At 37.4% G+C, this 23,598-nt stretch overlaps 1 protein-coding gene across 4 annotated transcripts in view; it reads right to left on the bottom strand.

Annotated features, from left to right (window-relative positions):
* Nucleotides 1-23,598, bottom strand: part of CAMSAP2 (calmodulin regulated spectrin associated protein family member 2) — a 152,723-nt gene that overhangs the window by 105,327 nt on the left and 23,798 nt on the right. For all 4 annotated transcript variants that reach the window (XM_021002984.2, XM_021002983.2, XM_021002982.2 and 1 more), the window contains exon 2: nt 9,981-10,240. In XM_021002984.2, the coding sequence (XP_020858643.1) occupies nt 9,981-10,240 (260 nt within the window). The remainder of the gene's footprint in view (nt 1-9,980; nt 10,241-23,598) is intronic.

A 23,598-nucleotide genomic window follows, 5' to 3' on the forward strand; every position in this document is an offset into this window, starting at 1 on the left:
TACTGGGCCCAACTCATTATCCCATCTATATTACCTTTCCAAGATATACATACTAATGGATTAATTCAATTGGCTGTTTGTCACAGTTTGGGAAATTCGTGTTTTTCATCTACTTTGTTATATTAGAAAAGATATAACTATTCTCTTTCATATTACTATATATTTCACTGAGAAGCCTTTAAAAGGTTCTGAGAATCAATACAATTGGTAACAATAGCTAGTATCTACAGATAGCACTTGAAGGTTTGCAAAGGGTCATACATATATTTATCCATTTGAACCTCACAACAAGCCTATGAGGAAGGTGTATTATAATCTTCATTCTATAGATGAAGAAACTGAGTATCAAAGAGGTTAAGTGACTTGCTCAGATTCACACAGTGTCTAAAACAAGACTGGAACTCAGGTTTTCCTGATTCCAAGATCAGTGTTCTGTCTACTACAATACCTAGCTGCTACAATGTTATCTGTAAAAAGGAACATTTGGAAAGCTTTGCAATCAAGCATTCTATATAGGCTTTACATGAGATAATTTACAAACAGAACAGGTCACACCAAAAATCTTGATTAATCTTTTGTAAGACTAAATCTGAAACCTGAGTTTTATACTGAAATAACCAATCTAGAACAAGTTATGAAATACAAAAAGATAAACCTCATAAGAAACTTTTCCAAATGTTAAAGTGATCCATAATTATCTAAATATATGTAAAAATGAAACTTTTAAAAATAATTTAGAAAAATAATTTCTTTTTAGAATAAATTGTCTTCAAACCTGATTAGAACATATACAAAATGTTGAAAAAAATCATTAATATAATGAAATACAAGTATTAGAATAGCCTCTATTTCATACAATTAACCAGCTAATCAGTCACCAAGCATTTTTCCCCTTTTTTTAATTCTTAAAATATTTATTTAGCTTTAGTTTTCAACATTCACTTTAATAAGATTTTGAGTTTTCAATATTCTCCCCCATCTTCCTCCCCTTCCTCAAGACGGTGCACAATCTGATAAAGGCTATACACGTACAATCATATTAAACATATTTCACCAACCATTTATTAGGTGCTTACTTTGGACCAGGCATTGTGCTAAGCACTAGGTATTAAAAACAAAAAATAGCACAAACATCTCTTGTCCTAAAAGGAGCTAACATCATAACATAAGAGACTGTACATGATTCCTGAGGCAATGAGGAGCCACCTGAGTTTGAGAGCAGGGGAGTGATAAAGGCAGGTTTTTTAGGAAAAATCACTTTGGCAGTTGTGTGTAAGACCAAATGGTATCACAGTCAGAAAACAAGCTTGTTACAAGTATTTCCATAAGCACTTAACCCCAAGTCAGATGCTGTACTAAGGCTAGGAATAGAAAGAAAGGCCAAAACACCTTTCCTCTCCTCAAGAAACTCACATTCTAATGGGGGGAGACAATATTCAAATAATTATTTACATAGAAGAAAAATATGGTGCAAGTGTTATTGTTGGTCCTTCATTTTTGAAGAGGACTGATAACATCAAGAGGATGACATCTTGACTTGTGCATGAGCTGGATATGAGTGGGGCAGAGCTGCTCAGCAAAACAGAGTCATCCAAAGTCCAGTGGCAAGACAAAAGTCAAGACAAACAGCACTGGCCCAGGGTGCAGTGAGTGATCTCGACCTTTCTAAATTAAGATCTTTCCCAGGTCTCAGTTTGTCTGAGGCCACACCCATTCAATGACTGAGGGCTGGGAAAGAGCTGAGACAAAAAAAATGGCTAAATTTATGATCACAAAGATATCAGTCTGGGAGGCAGAGACCCTCAATTTCTAGGCAGAACAGAAAACAAATTCTCTGGTGTAAATGGAAAGCAATCTCAGAAAGAAGGCACCACCAGGTCAGTGAAGCATCAGAAAGTTCTCTTGCAGGGTCAGAGCCAAGATGACAGAGGAAAGGCAGGGATTTGCCTGAACTCTTCCAAATTCCCCTCCAAACAAGTTTTAAAAATAATACCTCAAAACAAATTCTGAAGCAGCAGAACCCACAAAAGAACAGGGTGAAACAGTTTTCTAGCATAAGACAACTTCGAAGGTCAGCAAGAAAGGTCTATCACACTGGTGAAAGACTGGAACATACTCCAGTGCAGGCCTCTCCCCAGCAAAGCAGCAGGAGGCCTTGGAGGCAACCCTACCAGTGGCAGCAGCATCTGTTTCCAGAGCTCTCAGCCAATAGATGGGAAGGGGTTTGGGATAGCTGACCAAACGGAGATTACAGAAGTCCCTTTCCTGACACTGGGTGCAGGACTCTGTTGCATTACCCACATTCAGCACAGGGGAAGATGGGGAAAATGGGTGGGAGCCCTTGAACCTTACTCTCACTGGAATTATATCAAAAAGGGAATAACTTCCACACTCAGTTGGGTCTAGAAATCTATCTTACCCTACAGCAAAGGTGGAGTGGAAGGGGATAAGAGAAAGCAGATGGCAGATTGGGCAGAGCAAAAGTCAGAAGCAAACACTTTTGAGGACAGAGTGAAAGGAAAGAGAGTAAGATAAGCAGGGGGGAAATAGGATGGAGGGAAATACACAGTAATCATAACTAAAAAATTTAATAGCAACATAAGACTCTATTTCTCAAATACACAGAGAACTGAATCAAATTCATAAAAATAAGAACCATTCCCTGATTGTATCAAAGGATACAAAGAGACAGTTTTCAGACAAAGTAATCAAAGCTATATCTACAGCTCTAAATCACTACTGATTAGAGAAATGCAAACTAAAACAACTCTGAAGTACTAGTTCTCACCTATAGATCAGTTAATAGGACAGAAAATGAAAACGACAAACGTTGGAGAAGATGTGGGGGAACTGAGAAACTAATACACTGTTGGTGGAGTTGTGAACTGATTCAACCATTCTGGAGAACAATTTAGAATGATGCCTAAAGTACTATAAAACCTTGCATACCCTTTGCCCCAGCAATACCACTACTAGGTCTATATCCCAAAGAGATTTTTTTTAAAAAAAGGAAAAGGAAAAACCTGAAGAGACTTAAATGAACTGATGCAAAGTGACGTGATCAGAACGAACCAGGAAACAGTGTATACAGTAACAGCAATATTGATGATCAGCTGTGAATGACTTAGCTATTCTTAGCAATACAGTGATCCAAGACAATGCCTAAAGCCTTATGATGAAAAATACTATCCATCTCCAGAGAAAGAACTGATGGAGTCTGAATGCAGACTGAAGCATACTTTCTTTACTTTATTTTTTGGTCTATGTTTTATTTCACAACATGACTAATACGGAAATATGTTTTGCATGACCACACATGTATAACCTATATTAAACTGCTTGCCTTTTCAATGAAGGAAGAGGTAAAGGAGGGAGAAACAGAACTTGGAACTTTAAAAAAAATGTTAAAACTGTTTTTTACATGTAACTGGGGAAAATGAAATATTAAATAGATTTTTAAAAGTAAAATAGAAAAATTCTCTTGTGGAAAGTAGTATTTAAGTTTAGTCTTCAAGAAGGCCAGGGAAATGAGAAGGTGGAGATGAGGAAGAGAATTCCAGGGAAGGGGTCAGCCAGTGAAAAGGCATGGAGTCATGAGATTGAATTTCATTTGCTTGAGGCATCAAGACAAATAAAGAAACTCTTGCAATAATCCAAGCGAGAGGTGATAAAAGTTTGACTTAGGAAACAGACACAAAAGATATGGAGGTAGAATCAACAAGAATTGGAAACTGATCGGATATGTGGAGTGAGGGAGAGCAAGGAGTCAAAAAAGACTCTGAGGCTAGAAACTTCTGTGACTGGAAGAACAGTGTTATGCTTGACAAAAATGGGAAAGTCTGGAAAAGAGGTGGGCTTGCAGGTGGGGCTTTCTTTTGGACACGCTGAATTTGAAACACCTATTGAGACATCAGTTCAAAATGTCTATTCAGCAGTGGGTGACCAGGGACCCAAGCTCAGGAGAAAAATTGATGTCAGGTATATGTGTATGTGTTTTTTGTGCGTGTGTGTGTGTATGTGTGTAATATATAAAAGATTACAAATACATGGAAGCAGATGATAGCACCAAGAAACTGTACAAAGAGAAAAAGGTACAAGAGAGAGCAAAGAACAAGTGATATGGATGGTGAGCCAGCAAAGGAAATTGAGAATGAGGGAGAAAATACGAAGGAAGAGAAAAAGATAAGGACTGAGATAAGATTAATATAATGAAAAAAAGACAACATAAATACAGGTTATTTTTTGAGTTAAGAAGGAGTAAAAAAATTTTTAATTAAAATTCTAGATAGTTCATAATTTTTATAGAACTTTAAGGTTTACAAAAAATTGTAAGTCTCTAAAGGAATAGAAAGGCTCATTTTGAGTCTCTTCACTAGATGAACTATTTAGAATTTTAATTGAAAATGTTTATGTCTCTCCAACCTGTGTATTTTTTATTCATGTCTTTAACCAAATTTTCCACACAGGAAGGCCCAGGAGATTTTCCTCTTGTACCAGTGAGGCATTTCTGATACCTATTTCATTCTCTCTCTCATCTTAATATATGCACATGTCCTTAATGATGTCTTCTATGAAACTTCTCTATATAAATCTTCATCAATAATATGCTGCAGCTTACTTACACCATTTTCCTCAAGTTCACTTTCAATTTTTACTCTTCTGTAATGGTAGTGTTTCCTAGAAGTATTGTCCTTTGAGATTTTTATATAATAATGAAACCTTTTCTTAGTACCTGATTAATTCTGTTTGAATCAAGTATAGATTAATTCTAATACCAAGTTTTCCTTGAAAACAATATTAAAAGATTCCAGTAACTATAAAAGGAATGCTATAATACTATGATGGTCAGGTAATAAAAGTATCTCTGAAACCCTTGTATCAACTGCCATCAATTGCTGTCATAATATCCAAAGTAGTAGTAGTAAAAGAGTTAGGAAATTTATCTTTCCTTCATTCCTTAAAAAGTTTTTTTCTGCCTACAATAGCTTTAATGAAAGCAAGGGTAACCTTATGCAGTTTTGCCAAATCTTTTCTCCTAAGTGAATTGAGGGATTAGGACACAAGAGATTAGTTAACTGTGGGAATTGAGTGAACCACACTGACTCCATTTTGTGACTCAATTCTGGAGCTAAGAGTTTCTATTCAATTATGGATCTAGTCCAAATTCTGTCTTGTGAGAAAATTTTATTCAATTGTGGGAACTGGGAGAAAACCTTATTGCATTATTTGAACCTATCCCTGTGGGGCTAGGAAATTGTACCACCTCTCACTGATGCTTAGAGACCCTTAACCAAGGACCTATGCTATGCTGACCAGAAACCTAGTAAGACCCAAAGAATGATTCAAGGAGTTTTCTCACATTTGTACATCTCAAGCAACCTATGTTTTATCTGAAAAAAACAGCCCAGCACTGTTTAATCGGTTATCGTTTCCATGTTCTTTTAACTGTTTACAGATGCTTGGGGGAAGTGGGACACCTCCTTTTCTGACTGCAGGGAATTGCACCTGTACACTCTCCCCCTGCCAACTTAGTCCCTAATCTTTCATCCAATTAGAAATCAGATTACCTAATGTACTGTTTCCTTTTAATTAATTGGTCTTATTTAATTAATTATTTTAATGTATAAAAGTCTGTCTTCTCCAGGTCTAAGCTGAGGAAATCTGGCCAACTAACAAACTGTTAGACAACTGGCATGCATTGCTTAATAAATCAATATGCTCAGAAGATCGAACCTTTGTTTCCTCAGTCATTTCATCTTTCACCTACCACCTTCTGCATTAATCAAAACACAATCATGGAGAATGTGGAGCAGGAAAATTTATTTATTTCATGGAAGATCTTTCATTGTGAAACAGTAGATCACAAACTTTTTCCTTCAGCATCCCAAGGAGAGAATAAGTACACAGATGGTCAAAATGATACAGGAGGCAGGGGTTAACAGAACTAAACATTTAAAAGCAGACAAGTGTGATTTCATGATAAGCAGTAAAAAGCCTAAAATGATGGTAGCAACAGGGAAAAGGTGATAGAAGAATGAACTGGAAGCATAGATAAAGCTAATGTCTGCTAAGTGGGGGCCAGTTTACCAAATACAAGAGCTTGGTGCGATACCCTTGAACACAGGCCAGAGGATGATGACCTCCTATTATGGAAATGAGGAGAGCAACATCTATATGTGGTAGCAAAGAACTGGAAACAAAGCCCATCAATTAGGGAGCTGCTAAAAAAATTGTGGTATATGAATGTAACAGATATTACTGCCCTGTAAAAATGACAACTGTGATGAACAGAGAGAAGTATGAAAGACTGACATGAACTGATGCTGCTAGCTCCTCCTTCACCCCTGTGTCACGCAAAAAAGATGACCTTACTCCTTTAAGGCTAACCATTCTCTAACAGCACAAGTGATCCCATTGCATCTAGAGACTGTCTCCTCCCTCTGTCATCCCCACTCTCACTTATCTTCAATATTTTGTCCACTGGCTCCTTCCCTACTGCCTACAAATATGCCCTTGTCTCCTCCATATATACATCTCTGTGTGTGTGTGTGTGTGTGTGTGTGTGTGTGTGTGTGTGTGTGTGTGTTCTGTACTTTGCAGCTGAACTCTTTGAAAACTGCCTACAATACGCGTCTCCACCTTCCTCTCACTTTCATTTTAATCCTTTACACTCCAGCTTCCAATCTCACCATTCCACAAAAGCCACTCTCTCCAAAGTTACCAATGATCTCTTAATTGCTAAATCCAATGGCCTTTTTTCAATCCTTATCCTTTTCTTGACCTCTCTGCAGCCTCTGAAACTACTGATCACCCTCCTCTTGATAACTTCCTCCCTCTAAGTTTTTGGAACCACCCCTCTCCTGGTTCTACTCCAACCTGCCAGACGTCTCCTTCTCAGTCTACTTTATTGGATCCTCTTCCAGACCATGCTCTTTAACAGCAGTTGTCCCTCAGAGTTTTCTCCTGGTTCCTGTTCTCTTCTCCCTACAAACTACGTCACTTGAGGATTTCATCAATTCCCTTGGATTAACTACTATCTCTATGCTAATGTCTGGCTCTAATCTCTCTCCTCCAATCTCCCATCTCCAACTGCCTATTAGACATCTTGAACTGGATGTCCAACAAACACTTTACACTCCACATGCCCCAAATTCATAATCTTTTCCCTCAAAACTTCCCTACCCCTAGGCTTAGGAGTCCCATCCTGGATTCCTCACTATCTCCTCCCCTTCCCCCAACAACCAATCTGTAGCCAAAGTCTGTTGATTGCACCTTTGTAACATTTCTCATATGTCTCTTTCCTCTGACACTTCCATCTCTTTAGGATGGGCCCTCATCCCCTTATGCCAGGACTACTGCAACAGACTGCTGGTGGTTCTTCCTGCCTCAAGTCTTTCCCCCTCCCATCCATTTTCCATTCAGCCAAAGTAATTTTCCTAAAATGCAGATCTGATGTCACCCCTCCCCCTCTTACTCAATAAGTTCCTGTGGCTCCCTATTGCCTCAAACACAAAATGCTCTATTAGGTATCCAAAGCCCTTTGTAACCTTGCCTCTCCTACCTTTACGGTCTTCTTACACCTTACTTCCCAACATGTACTCTTCAATACAATAGCAATGACCTTCCGGCTGTTCTACAAACAAGCCACTGCATCTCTTGTCTCCAGGCATTCTTTCTGGCTGTTCCCCCGCGCCTGGAATGCTCTCACTCCTCTGCTCTGACTACTGACCTCCCTGGCTTCCTTTAAGTCCCAACTAAAATCTTACTTTCTATAGGGAGCCTTCCTTAACCCTTCTTAATTCTAGTGCTTTCCTCCTAGTGATTATTTCCTATTTATCCTGTATATATCTTGCTTTGTATATATTTGTGTGCTTGTTGTCTCCCCTATCATATTGTAAGTTCCTTTGGGGCAGAGACTGTCTTTTGCCTCTTTCTGTATCCTCAGTACTTACTAGCCCAGTGCCTAGAACATAGTAAGCTCTTAATAAATGTTGATCAACTGACTGACTTAATCTAGATTTTCTGTAGAGATCATTCTTTCAGTCTTTTAAAATTATAAAACATTCTAGGAATGTTTAAATAAGAAGGGAATGACACTGGTAAAGCCAATGAAAATTTCAAAGAGCAAAGTACTGTACTAGGATTAAAAAAGGACCTTACTAGTCATCTGATCAAACCCCTGGCCAATGCTTAATCCCTACTACCAGGACTACAGCATCATACATATAAATCTAGAAAGGCCCTTAGGAATCAACTAGTCTAACAACTATTCATTTTATAGATGAGGAAACTGAATCTAGAGAGATAAAGTAACCTACCTGTAGTCACAACTACTAAGTCTCAGGGGCAGAATACAACCCCAAGCCTTCCTGACTGCCCCTGCTGTCTCCCCTCAAGATCTCCAATATTAACACTGATATATTTAATTATCAATATCATTCAATACTGAATTCACAAAGTGAATCTCTCTTCCTCAATGAGATGGCAAAATAATATGAAAAATGTTATAACGATTATATTTATAGGTCACCAACCCAGTATAGGAAGGCATGGCTGTTTTCCATTATGTCAAGTCCAAACATTCCTAGTTTTCCTCAATTTCATTCTGGATCTATCACCCCTTTAGAATCATTTAAATATATTTTTTTTAAGTCCTAGCACCACTGAGAATATTCAATCCTTCTTAATTACTATCTGACATTTTGGGGAGGACCAGATTTGCTACTTCATTCACAGGGAGCTCTCAGTGAGGTACCTTTGTATCTGTTACCTGGGACTATAGATAATTGAGTTGATTCTAATATATTTAAATATGACAAACAACGCTAGGTTTTGCTATCCATACCTTTTTGTGATTTTATGAATTGTTTATTTATATTATTCTTTAGGCTTGTTCTGATCAAAGAGTATCAATTTTTAAAATTCTGTATTTACAGAAATATTTCTACATGTGAAATAACATTATCTTACCACTCTATCACTGTAATTATACTTCACTTCCCAGTCTTTGAGAAGGCTGTCAGTCAGTCAATACTCAGGATCACAAAGTATGTATTACAGCCTGAGGCCTGCTCTCTTTCCCTATCTACTATATATCTTTGAATCTGTAAGCAAGACTTCAGGAAATTAATTGAGCTAATTCTAATATATTCAAATCTGACAAATAACTTCTAAGTTCTTGTTATCCACACTTGCTTTTTGTGATTTTTACAAAGTGTTCATTTGAATCCTCCTTTAGGTTTGGTTTGATAAGAGTAAAAAGTATTAATTTTTAAAATACTGTATTCATGTAGATATTTCTATATATGAAATAATGTTTGACCATTCTATGAAACCATACTATTTTATTTCTTAATTATTCTTAATTATTCCCAAACTTTTCTTGATCTTTCTTCTTAATGGAATAGTATATAAACTGATTTCTCTGGCGAAAATATCTCTGACAACTCCTCTATCTTTTCCTGGGTTATAATTTAAAGCATAAAATATATCATCTTATAACATAATAATTAAACAAAAGCCTCCAAAATATTGAATGTACAGAAACTGATATTACACTTATCATTTAGGTAAACTAATACCACAAACTTTGAGTCTTACCTTTCTTTCCTGATAAACTTATGTACATATTCTCCTATAGCTATACAAAGACTTTCTTCCAAACCTCTTGCATCCAAGAAAAGCAGCTACAAAAAGGTTTTTTAATTGATATTGTTTACTCAGTTTCAAGTGGGAAGAAGTTATAACTATTTCACCCAACTAGTAAGTGGGAACAAGCATCCCAAAAGATGTTACTTATCAAATTTGTATCTTCACTTGTAAGGAGGACATGGAATGATTACAAAAGGGAAAAAAAAATCTAGACAGAAGTGATCAATGTCCAATTTAACAAAAAATCTAGTCGCTAAATATGTGCTATTATGTTGAAAAGCACACATGTTAAATAAATGTGAGGTAATCACACCATTTAAAACACTCACCATTTGTATGGGTTTTTGGTGCAGATCTCGCTCTGTTACCAGTTTCTCTTGGTCAGTAACATAGAGGCCCTTCTGCGCTAAAGCCTGGATTACAGCATCATGGCCCAGAAGTGGTTTTGCAGCATCACTCTTGAGAATAAGACTCCCAGCACGACAATACAGTTCTGCGGATAGTAGCAAATTCACCACAGGTGGCTTGATGTGTTCTTGGTCATATTGATCTGTGTAAAATGGCTCTCGAAGTTCCTCTGGCACATTTTCTAGAGAGAACAAAGAACTTTCCTTAATAGAGTTTAATAAAAGAACACATAATTGCACACTTACTAGTATTATTAAGTTATAAAGAAAGTGTGAAGAATCCCACCTAAGAGACCAGGAAGAGCTTCTGCCACTAATTCCCAAAGCTGCTTCCCCCAAAGCACTACTTTGGTTCTTTTTTTCTGCCACCACCACCCTTGACTGGATCCTTACTTGGACTAGAGTTCAGCAAAGGAAGAGATGCTTTCTCAGGCCTAAAGGGGAGGTTTCTTATGCAATATTCTCTTATATGTATATGATTATCACCATAATATCATCATCATATATTAGATACCTCGTCATAAATTATAACAATATTATATAATATTCACATAATAACAGATTCTCACTGTAAGAGATGCTCAAACATGATTTGACAGAATCAAGAATGAGAGACATATAAAACACTGTCCATAATATGATCAATGGGTGAAATTATGAAGCAAATAAAGAGAGCAAATATGTTGAGTTCAATTCAATTCAATAAAATATCAAGTACCTATTATGTCAGCAGCAGCTAGGTGGCACAGAAGACAAAGAGCCAAGCTTGAAGTCAGCAGGACGTGACTTCAAATGTAGCCTCAGATACTTACTAACTGTGTGACCCTGGGCAAGTCACTTCACTCTGTTTGCCTCAGTTCCTCATTTGTAAAATGAGCTGGAGAAGGAAATGGCAAACTACTCCAGTACCTTTGCCAAGAAAACCCCAAATGGGGCCACAAAGAGTGGGACACAACTGAAAATGACTAAACAACACCCTCCTATGTCAACAGAACTATACAAGGTATTGGGAAGTGATACAAAATTTAGACAGGTAAGACACAGAAGTTACAGTGTAGACAAAGGTAAGAAAAACAGAGAAGTAATACAAAGTAACATATGAAAAGCCAGCATCAGAGAGTAACAAAAAGTGCTCTGTGAGGTCTGAAGCCACTGGCATGTTATCAAGGTCAGTTTAATTGAAGATTTATTATATGAGATGGGCTGTAAAAGAATGGTTAGGAAGTTAACAACAGGAAAAACCAGGGCATTCCTGGAATAAGGAACATAATGAGGAAAGCATTATAGTGGGAAAACATCAGGCATTTTCAGAAGATCAAGGGTAGTCAAGTGTGGCCCAAGCATAAAGTATGTGGCAGGTAAGTGATTTTGTTGGCTTGCCCATGGTTTGAAGAAGACTGCTGCTGTAACTCATCCAATATCAGACAACTAGGAAGTTCCGCAGGCATAAAGTGAAGGAACTGTAGCATCCCTTTGGTGTAGGATTTCTACCCCAGTTATTGCACTGCAGGTTCAGTCTAGGCTAAAAAGGCTAGGAGTGAGATGCTGCTCAGCTCCTGGGGTCAGAGTCACATACTTGCCCAAGCTTTTGAATTTGTTACTCTTTCAGTACACAGTCTATGGCCATCACAGCTCCTCACCCTGAAACACCACCACTAGGCACAAGTCCACTATTCAGTCTACCCTGGACCTGTGACCCACTACACAGGAGTGAATAAGAGAGCTGCCAGTTAGCACCTGACCCCCCTAATCGTGTATAGTGTCAGGGTGCTAGTAAGGAGCCAGAGGCCTATTCTTGTGTTTGATGCACAGCCTATAAGCTCTTTTAGTACCTGTACACTGGAATGCACACAACCCTGGTCAGTCCAGCTCTAACATCTACAGACCTCTCTGCTTCCCCACACTTACTTTATCTAGAAACACAACTCACTGTGCTTGTTTTCTTACTTTCTCAGTGAGGACTCCTTTTTTGTAGAGTAGCTGTGTTGGAAGAGCTCAGCTGAACTTCTTCCTATTATTCTACCATTTTAGGTCCCTGCCTATGATAGCCTTTTAACTGGTTTTCCTGACTCATATCTCTCCCCACTCCAATCTTTCTTCCACATAGCTGCCAACATGATTTTTCTAAAGTGTAGGTCCGATCGAATCACCCAACTCCACAAGGAATGAACCAGGAGTTCCCTATTACATCCAGAATTAAATATGAAAATCTATGGTCATCCTGAGCCCTTTCTATTTGCAGTCTTATTATGTCTGTCTCCCCTCTCCATTAACTATGATGCAATTAAACTGCCCTACTTAACAGTTTCTTGAACATGTTACTCCAACTGTAGACTCCATTCCTTTGTAATGGTCCTACATACAGACTCTTTTGCTCCTTTACCTTTGCCTCGGTGAATTCGTCTTTTTCCTTTCTAATACTAGTAATTTGGTTCTCTTTTATTTTTTAAATCAAATTAGCCATTGGCTTATCTAGTTTATTGGGTTTTTTCCTTTAAAAAATGGGCCTTAGTTTTATTTATTCAATTTTTCTTAAATTCTCAATTTTGTCACTCTCTTCTTTGATTATCAGGATTTCTATTCGGTGATAATGAGGATTTTTTTTGGGGGGGGTGAGACAATTGGGGTGAAGTGACTTACCTGGGGTCACACAGCTAGTGTCAAGTGTCTGAGGCCCGATTTAAACTCAGGTCCTCCTGACTCCGAGACTGGAGTTATCTACTACACCACCTAGCTGTCCCAATAATGAAGATTTTTAACTGTTGGTTTTTCTAAATTGTTTAGCTGCATGCCTAAATCATTGATTTGCTCTTTCTCTCTTAAGCATTCAGAGATAGAAAATTATCCCAAAGTATGCTCTGGCTGAATCCCACAATTTTTAGTATGTTATCTCATTATTATCGCCTTTAATGAAATTGCTGTTTCTATGGCTTCTTCAATTACCTAAGCATTTAGAATTAAGTTACTTGTTTCCAATTAATTTATAATCTATGCTTTAAAAGCCCTTTATTGAATATAATTTTTATTGTATTATGGCCCAAAAGATGCATTTAATATTTCTGCATTTATACATTTGTCTGTAATGTTTTTATATCCTAAGGTATGGCCAATTTTTGTGAAGATGTCATACACAGCCAAGAACACTTATACTCCTTCCTATTTCCATTCAGTATTCTCCAGATGGCTATCACATCTAACTTTTCTAAAACTCTATTCAACCCCTTAACTTCTCTCATTTATTTTATGGTAGATTTATCTAAGTCTGAGGTGAGTAAACTGCAGTCTCCCACTATTATAAAGTTTCTTTTACTTTTTACTTCCTCTTATAACTCACATTCACAGTTATAATTGCTAACTGTGTATTTGTCTTCATTCTATTCTCTTATACTTTTCCTTATTTTTTTCCCTTGTCCTGTCTTCAGGATTCTGTTTTTGCTTCTACTGCTTCCCTTAATATACCTTCCCTCTTATTCTCCACCCCATCCCTGTTCTTTTTTCTCTTAACCCTTTTCCCTCCTACTTCTCTGCTGAGTTAAGATGAATATCTGTACTCAACTGAGTCTAAATGTGTATTCTTCCTTCCTTTAACCAGTTCAAATGAAAGTGAGGTTGAAGTATTGCCTACTCCCCCCTTCCCAACACTTCCTCCTTCAATGTACAAACGCTTCCTTGCTCCATTTACATGATACAATTCATTTACATGATACAATTTTCCCCATTCTTCCTCTCCCTCCTTGCCTCCCCCACTTCATACCTCTCTTTCTTACTCTTACATTCTTCTTTTGAGGTCACCCCAACCTAACATAATAGCACACAGATCCTCCATCTAATTAGATTCCCTCTCAGTGATGATAAAGTTCTCCCATATAAGAATGTAAACAGTTTAACCTTGTATAATTCCTTATGATTTTTCACTTGTGTTTGACTTTTTATATGCTTCTCATGAATCCTATGTTTGAATGTCAAAATTTCTACTCAGCTCTGGTCCTTTCAACAAGAGTGTTTGAAAGACCTCTATTTCATTAAACATCCATTTTTCGCCAGTAGGATTATACTCAGTTTTGCTAGCAGATTATTCTTGGATGTAATCCTAGATCCCTTGCCCTCTGGATAGTCTTATTTCAAGCTCTCCTTTCCTTAATAATAGTTGCTGCTAAATCTTGTGTGATCCTGACTGGCTCCATGGTACTTGAATTCTTTCTTTCTAACTGCTTATATTTTCTCCTTGACCTGGGAGCTCTGGATTTTGGCTATAATATTCCTGTGAGTTATTATTTTGGGGTTTTTTTCAGGAGGTAACCAGTGAATTCTTTCAATCTCTACTTTGCCCTCTGATTCTAAACTATCTGGGAAGTTTTCCTCTATATGAATTCTTGAAATCTGATGTCTCACGTACCACATGACCCCTATCAGAAATGACAAATGCTGCTTCTAGGGCTATATCCCAAAGAGATCAAACAAATGGGAAAAGGACCCATATGTACAAAAATATACATAGCAGCTCTTTTTGTGGTGGCAAAGAATTGGAAATTGAGAAGATGCCCATCAACTGGGGAATGGCTGAGCAAGTTGTGGTATATGAATGTAATGGAATACTATTGTGCTATAAGAAATGATGAACAGGCTGACTTCAGAAAAACCTGGAAAGACTTATATGGTCTCATGCTGAGTGAAGTAAGTAGAACCAAGAGGACTTTGTACACAATAACAGATATGTCATGCAATGACTACGATTGTTAAACTGAACCTTTCTCAGCATTATGAGGATCGAAGACATTTCCAGAGGCCTCGGGATGGATAATGCTGTCCACATCCAAAGAAAGAACTATGGAAGTCGAATTGCTATCACTTATTTTTACCTTCTGTTGAGTTTTGTTTCATCTTTGTGATGGTTCCTCCTATTGGTTTTAATTTTTACTTACAACTTCACTAATGTGAAAATATGTTAAATGGGGTATGTAAATGTAAAGCCTATATCAGATCGTGCACTGTCTTGAGGAGGGTGGGGGGGGAGGAAAAGGGAGAGAAATTTTCAACTCAAAAGCATATGGAAAAAATAAAAAAATTTAAATTAAAAAAAAGAAGAAATGACAAATGCTGGAATGGATGAAGAAAAATATGTAAATTGATGAAATGTTGGTGGGGCAGTGAACTGGTCCAACCATTCTGGAGAACAATTTGGTACTATGCCCAAAGGGCTATAAAACTGTGACCCAGCCATACCACTACTAGGTTTATACCCCAAAAAATAAAAGCAAAAGGAAAAGGATCTATATGTACAAAAATATTTATACCAGTTCTTTTGGTGCTGGCGAAGAACTGGAAACTGAGTATGCTCACAAACTAGAGAATGACTGAACAAGCTGTGGTATGTGATTGTGACGAAGTTCTTTTGTGCTCTAACAAATGATGAGGGGGGTGGTTTCAGAAAAACATGGCAAGAACTATACAAACTGATACAAAGTGAAATGAGAAGAACTAGGAGAACATTGTGCATAATAACCAACTATGATTGCAATGATAATCAACTATGAAAGATTTTGCTACTCTGATGAAAACAATGATAAAAGATAACTCCAAAGGACTCACAATGAAAAAATGTTATTCATTTACAGAGAAAGAGAACAGACGAATGTTGAGTACAAAGTGAAATATAATTTTCTCACTTTTTTCTAGCTTAAAAAAAAGTATGGCTAATGTTGAAATGTTTTGCATGACTTCACATGTATAATTGATTATCATATTGTCTGCCTTCTCAGTGGGTGAGGGAGGAGGAAGGGAGAAAATTTGAACTCAAAATTTAAAAAGAAAAGAATGCTTTAAAAATAAATTGTTTAAAATGTTTTTAAAAAGAAAATTGCAATAAAAGTAGTTTATGGAGGGGAAAAGAAATGTGGTATCTCAGCTATTTTCTATTTCCTATGAAATATTTCACATTTTTTTTCAGTCTTTTGACTTTGTTTTATTATTTCTTTACATCTCATGGAGTCATCTGTGTCTGTTTGGCCAATTCAAATTTTTAAGGAGTTATTTTCTTCAGTATGGTTTTGTATCACTTTTTAGCAACCTGTTAATTCTCTTTTCATATCTTTCTTGCATACTCTCATTTGGTTTTTTAGCTCCTTTAACTTTTTGCTTAACTCTTCTAGAAATTCTTGTGCCCGGTTTACATTTTTCTTTGAGACTTTGCTTGTAGATATTTTCAAGCCATCGTCTTCTTTTGTGTTTGAATCTTGAGCCTGCCTATTCCCATAGTTGCTGTTTATGGTGGAGTTCATTTTTGTTTGCTCGTTCTTCTGGTCATCATCTTATCTTTGGACTTCTATAGGGAAGGGCAATGTCTCACTTGAGTTGCTGTCTTCTAATGTCCTTCTGTTGCTTTCACAGCTCAATCTGGGGGACTTCAAGTTTTCAGAGCTTCCAAACTAGTGTGATCTAGGAAGAGATCTGCTCACAGCCTTTCTAGTACGAGCTCTGCAAGTTGGATCTGCTGGTTTATATATAGTTGAGTTTCAGTAGACTGCTGCAAACCCACTGGGCAGTTCTGCAGCCTCAGAGCAAGTGAACTGCTGGCTCCCTTTATGGACTTCTGCCCTAGTTATTCCACACTGTAGGCTTATGTATGGGCTAAAGGTTAAAACTGAGTTGTCACTTTGCTCCTGGGCTCAGAGCCACACAGCTAAGTTTCTAAAACTTGTTCTGTGCTTAGTACTTAGGTAGGGCCCATCTTGCTCACTCATGACTCCCTCCTCTTGGCCTAGGAGTATGACTTTGTGCTGGGTGATGGGCAATGCCCATTTCAACAATTCTCAAACCTGCCAAGGCTACTCCTCTTCCCCCTACCGTCTCAAACTGAGAACCTTGCCTCGTATTTCACTGAAAAACTTGAGGCCATTCACCAAAGACACAGTCTCCTCCCCTACTCCCCATTTTCCAGATGCCTCCTCCTCTGTTCCCTTATTCACCCATTTCACATAATGAGGTGGCTCTTCTTGAAAAGATACATCCTTTGAGATGAACAAGTGATCCTATCTTTTCCAGAAGATTAGCCCCTCTATCATCCCTACTCTCTTGGTTATCTTCAATCTTTTCCTGTCTCTACTTCCCTACTCCCAACAAGCATCCTCAAAAAAAAAAAAACCTTAGGGGCAGCTAGGTGGTACAGTGGTTAGAGCACTGGCTCTGGAATCAGGAGAACCTGAGTTCAAATCTGGCCTCAGATACTTGATACTCTCAGATATTTGATACTTACTAGCTACGTGACCCTGGGCAAGTCACTTAACTCCCACTGCCTTGCCAAAAAAGAAAAATCTTACTTGATTGATCCTTGATATAAGATGATAGCTATCACCTTATACATCTCCTCCCTTTTGTGGCTAACCTCTTTGAGAAGGCCATTTATCAGACATATCCTCATTTCCCACTTGGTTGCATTAATCTCGGACTTCTTTGGCTTCTCCTCCCTGCTCCAATCCAGGGTATTGTCTCCTTCCTCCCCCAGCTTTTCAGCTTCTTTTTTTTTAAGGCAATTGGGGTTAAGTGACTTGCCCAGGGTCACACAGCTAATAAGTGTCAAGTGTTTGGTTTGAGGTCTGATTTCAACTCAGGTCCTTCTGATTTCAGGGCCGGTGCTCTATCCACTGCGCCACCTAGCTACCCCTTCAGTTTTCTTTTATATGTTGTCTTTCCCCATTAGTCTGTAAGCTCCTTGAGGGTAGGGGTCCTTTTATTTCATATTTGTATTCCCAGTGCTTAGCACAGTATAAAGCAAATATCAGGTACTTAATAAATGCATACTGACTTATTTTCTACCATCAGTGCCTCTATTTCCTTTCCTCTCATTGTTTTAACTCTACAATCTGGCTTCCAACCTCTTCATACAACTGAAACTATTTTCTCCAAAATTAGTAATAACCTCTTACTTGGCAAATCTAATGGCCTTTCCTCAATTCTCAAACCTCTTCACCTCCACAAGCTTTTGAAAACTCAATTACCCTCTTCTCTTGTATACTCTCTTTTCTATAGAATTCTGTGACACTACTCTCTCCTATTTCTCCTCTCAAGCTTACTGATCAATTGTTCTCAATCTCCTTTGCAGCATGATCTTCTAGGTCATGCCTACTAACTGTGGGCTCTGCTTAAGCTAGGACCTCTTTTCTCTCTATACAGTATTTCACTTGGTAATTTTATCAGCTCCCATGAAGTCAATTAACATCTCTATGCTGAAAATCCTCAAATCTATTTATCCTTATAACCTATCTACTGATCTCTAGACTCCTATCTTAACTGCCAATTGAACACCTGGAACTGGCTGTCCCACAGACATCTTAAACACATCTCCAAAACTAATTATCTTTCCCCCCAAAATAGTCACTCTTTCTTGAAATTCCCTATTACTGTTAAGGTTTGATGATTCTGTAAGAGAGAATGAGGCCGACAACTTTGTGCCACTCTGCTCCACTCACATCCAATTCTCAAGCAGATCAAGATATCACCCTCATTATGTCATTGGTCCAACCACCACCACCATCTTCACAGTCACCCAGACTCTCAGCCTAGGTGTCATCCTCAAATACCCACATCCAATCTGTTGCCATGGCCTGCTGATTTCAATTTTGTAAGATCTCCTCCTCTCCTATGACAATGCCAACACCCTGGTACAGGTACTCATCATGTCATGCCTGGGCTATTGTAATAGTTTGCTAAACCCCAGTGGTTTCCTATCATACTTTTATCAGATTGCATGCCATCTTGGGGAAGGGGGAGGGGAGAGAGGCAGAGAAAATTTAAAACTCAAAAGTTTATGGAAGTGAATGTTGAAAACTAAAAATAAATTTTTTAAAAAAAGATAACCTAAGACATATCAACTGAGGCAAAGGAAAGTGAAAACCAAGAGAACAATTTATAAAATAACAACATGTTGTAAACAATTCTGAAAGATTTCAAAAGACTCTTGAAAAACATGCTTCCCCACCTCCAAACAGACCTCTGTAGGTGATGGACCCGAGAATATGGAATGAGTCTTTTTTTTTTTTGAACATGGTCAATGCAAGAATTTGTTTTGCCTGACTGTAACAGGAATTTTGTTTTTCTTTCTTTCTCAATGGAGAGGGGCAAAGAAAAGGAAAGAAGGAAAGAAGGTGGACTTTTGTTGATTAAAAAAAAAAATTAAGACAAAAAGACTGACCTAGCTTTAGTGGGAACTTCATTAAGCAGTAGAATATAGAACAATTACTTTCTGACTCCCACCAAGTCAAACAGCCTCCCAGATGACTGATTTCAAAATCTAATCATTTAAAGACTAATGATCAAGATAGGCGCTATTTAGATCCTGGAGCACAAGAAAAACTTGTCCAGTATCCTTTGCAATTCTAGAGTGGTGTTTCACTAACCTATTTCTCAGAGAATGAGTTTCTACTACTTACACCATAGAGACAATTGAGAAAGAGAAAAGTAATTTTCATTGGCTCTAATCTTTAATTTAGAAAATAAACAAAAATAACCAAAATGACCTGCTCAGTTTAATATGTCAGATTTAAATTTTCTACATGTCTGCTGGAGCCCTCTCTTTTCCCTCTCTCTCCTTAAAGTAGAACAACTAATAATTTCTTGACTTGGCTTAATGATAATTTCAAACTGAAAAATACAGAGAAATCCCAAGGATACAGTTTAAAATCTAGACTAAAGAGTCAAAGAACCTGGGTTCAAAAACTTCCTACTTTGGAAAAATTATTCTATTTCCAAAGGCCAAATGATATATTTTTAAGGAATCTTTTACATTTATTTTCTACAGTCTAAAAAAAAGTCTTACAAAGTAAGTTTCACTATAAATTTTGTCATTTTGTACTGTTCTGAGGAATAAAAAAAATGTTTCCTAACGTGTCAAAGAAGCACAGTAAAATGGAAAGAACACTGGACTAAAAGCCAAGAAATGTGATTTTTATTCCCCTCTTCCACTAGCTAGTTGTGTGACCTTGAGCATTCAATTTACGTTTCTGTGCCTCAGATTCCTCATACCCAAAATTGAAGGAGTTAGACTAGATCAGCGATTCTTAACTTGTTTTAATGTTTTTATATTTGTATTTCAACATAATTGATTTCCTTTGTAATCCTATATATTTTATTTTATGCATTTAAAAACATTCCCCAAGAGGAGGACCTGACTATACATATTAATACATTTTTTTTAAGTTGTAAAGACTCAGATCCAGAACAGGATCTAGGACCGGAAGCAACCTCAGAAACACCTCAAGTCCAACCTTATTTTACAAATTAATCAACTGAAGTTGGAGATTAAGTGACTTGCCCCAAGTCACAAAAGTAGTGTTAGAGGAAATTTTTGAACCCAGGTCCTCAGACTCTATAGTCTAGACCAGGGGTGGGGAACTTGAGGCCTTGAGGCCACATGTAGCCTTCTAGGTCCTTGGGTACAGCCTTCTGACTGAGTCAAAGTTTTACAGAACAAATCCTTTTATTAAGGGGATCTATTCTATGAAGTTTGGATTCAGTCAAAGGGCTGCCCTTAAAGGTCTAGAGGCTACATGTGGCTTTGAGGCTGCAGATTCCCCATGCCTGGTCTAAATCACAGATTCCCAAAGTGGGCAATACAGTCCCCTGAGAGTGCTGGGGTGGGGAGAGGGCCCCCGACGTGGTAGTAGCCTCGGGAGCTATTGGGAGATGTTGAATAAAAATAAGTGCGAGGTGGAAGCATAAGGAAAGAGAAGAAAATTTTGAAAAACTGTTCATATATGTTTCATCTGTTGTGTAACAGAGTTAAAGTCATAGTGATTACATTACTTTCCAAATAAAAACAAAAAATGTCATTTATAACCAATGAGTGGTCAAATCCAATGACAGGTGCATCGTTGAGAAGTCCAGTATGCATTGGCAGGAATATGTGCATGTAATGACTTATTTACAACACAATGCTATATGGTTACATGACACAATATTACATCATCAAAATTTCAATGCAGGAAAAAACCCACAAATTTACAACGGCTCTTGGATTTCCTCACAGGAATGTATTACATGAGCATATCTTCTTCTTCTTTTCTTTTTTTTGCTTTTAGGCAATTGGGGTTAAGTGACTTGCCCAGGGTCACACAGCTAGTAAGTGTCACGTGTTTGGTCTAAGGCTGGATTTGAACTCAGGTCCTCCTGACTTCAGGGCTGGTGCTCTATCCACTGAGCCACCTAGCTGCCCCCATATCTTCTTAATATATAATGTTAGTCCCCCTTTTCCTACCCTGTTACTTTTAAATAAGGGGAACTCTTCCAAAGTCAACAAATTATTTTGCTTCTTTCTCTGCCAGGAAAAAATTTCTGCCCTGAAAAAGAAACAAAAATGTCCAAGGAACTGATACCTAAAGATAAGGAGGGAATTATTAATATCTAGCCACCTTGGAAAAGGTCAAATCACCTGACCCAGATTAACAATATACTAATATACAGAAAGAACTGGAATATTGTTAGTGACCTTTGAAAGATCATGGAAATGGGAGATGTAACATAGAATTAGATGAGAACTAATGTCCAAATTTTCAAAAGAGGAAGAATGGAGTCTGCAAACTATAGGTCAGTGACTTTGACTTTGATTACTACAAAATTCTAGAATATGTTATTCAAGGGATAGATAGGGAACATCTAGGAAAAAGAAGCAATGATCACAAAGAGCTAACCAATATGGCTCCATCAAGAATAGACCTTGTCATGGCCAATCCCGGAATTTGTTTTGCTTAACTTTATGTATTTCTAACAGAGATTTTGTTTTTCTTTTTCTCGTAGGCGGGAGAACCCAGGTCCTAGGACGGGCGGAAGGAAGGAAGGAAGGAAGGGAGGGAGGGAGGGAGGGAAGGTGGATTTCTGTTGATTGAAAAAAAATGTAATAAAAAAAAGAACAGGTCATGTCAGACTAAGCTCATTTTCTTTTTTAACAAAATTATTAGGAGTAGACAGATTTTACATAGACTTTAGCAAAGCATTTGATTCTTTTCAGCTGATCTTATGGAAAAGATGGAAAGATATGCATTACATGACAGTAAGATGAGATGGATTTGGTTCCAAACAATGGCTATTAATGGTTCAAAGTCTAATTAGCAGATCTCCAGAAGAGAGCTCCAAGAATCTGTATCTGACCCTTTACAATCAGTAATTTGTATGAAGAAATAGATAGCATGCTTATCAAATTTGCAGATGACCCAAAGCTAAGAGAAGACAGCTAAACATGCTGAATGACAAATCAGGATTCAGAAACATCTTGACAAAACAGAACACTGGATTGAATCAAATAAGATGAAATCTAATAATGAAAGTTAAAAAAAAAACAATTTCACAATTAACAAAATGATGGAAGCATGGCCAGAAAACAGTTTGTCTGAAAAAGAAAAGGGGTTTTAGTGGACTGCTAACTTTATATGAATCAGCGTGACATGGCAGTCAAGAAAACGAACGCATTTTTAGAATACATTAAAAGACTGTGCCTAAAGACTAGGGAGGTATCTTTTTGGTCTGAGCATGTCTACAATATTATTTTCAATTCTACACATAACATTTGAAGAAGGCCACCTGTAGGGCAGAAAATGGGCCAAACCAAACCATGCCACCTACAATCTGGCCATTATCCTCAATCTCTTCATCACTCTCCTATCATACTTGGAACTTAGGACACCACCCTAGGCTCAGAGAGGTGAGTTTTTGCTTTATCTCGTCTAGAAATCAGACCTACACATACTTCCCAGGCCATTCCCAAACAAAGTTGCTGCATACCGTAGTCCCCTCAACCCATCCCAGCTCTTCTTTATATGTATTATCTCCCCCCATTAGAACATAAGCACCTTGAGAGCAAGAATTGTCTTGCTTTCTTGTATTTGTATCCCTCAGTGCTTAGTTTAGTTCTTAATATTATGAAAATAATGTGCCACATCAATATCAATCAAAAAGAGGCTTCCCTTTATCTCTCTCTGCAAAATATCCCATTAACAAAGGTCAGATGACAAAAGAACTAAAAATCAGTGGTAATTATAAATAAAATCAAGGGTATCATTAATATACTAAGAAGAATGTGTTTGTATTACCATACTTTTAAGGAAAGTAGAAAACAGGGAAAAAAACCTTTTAATTACTGTGATTTGTCTTTCTAAATGGTTTTGATGCAATTCTCTATAATACATAAAACCTTTGTTTCTTCCTTTCCAATAATCCTCACTGGAGATCCTTAGATAGATACTGAAACCTAATAAAACTAGGTCAGGAACCAGCAACTATCTAAATTTAATTTTGCTGGCTCTAAAACCAAAATACCTAACTAGGTGAAACACTGAAGCTGGAAACAAAAGTACAACAGAAGAAAAAAAATTTCCACAGCTTACCAAATAAGTGATATAGGCATAAAAGAGGTATTAAGGAAATTTTTATTATGATCAACATTTCAGTATATCAAAGTGTTAGGAAAATGGTTTATACATCCACTAGAGCAAAACAACAACAACAACAACAAAACCCAACCTACTCTACTGATACCTAGTATGTCGAAAAGCAA

Source organism: Phascolarctos cinereus, unplaced genomic scaffold (genome assembly GCF_003287225.1).
Source record: "Phascolarctos cinereus isolate Bilbo 61053 unplaced genomic scaffold, phaCin_HiC Scaffold_5;HRSCAF=322, whole genome shotgun sequence".
Classification (NCBI taxonomy): domain Eukaryota; kingdom Metazoa; phylum Chordata; class Mammalia; order Diprotodontia; family Phascolarctidae; genus Phascolarctos; species Phascolarctos cinereus.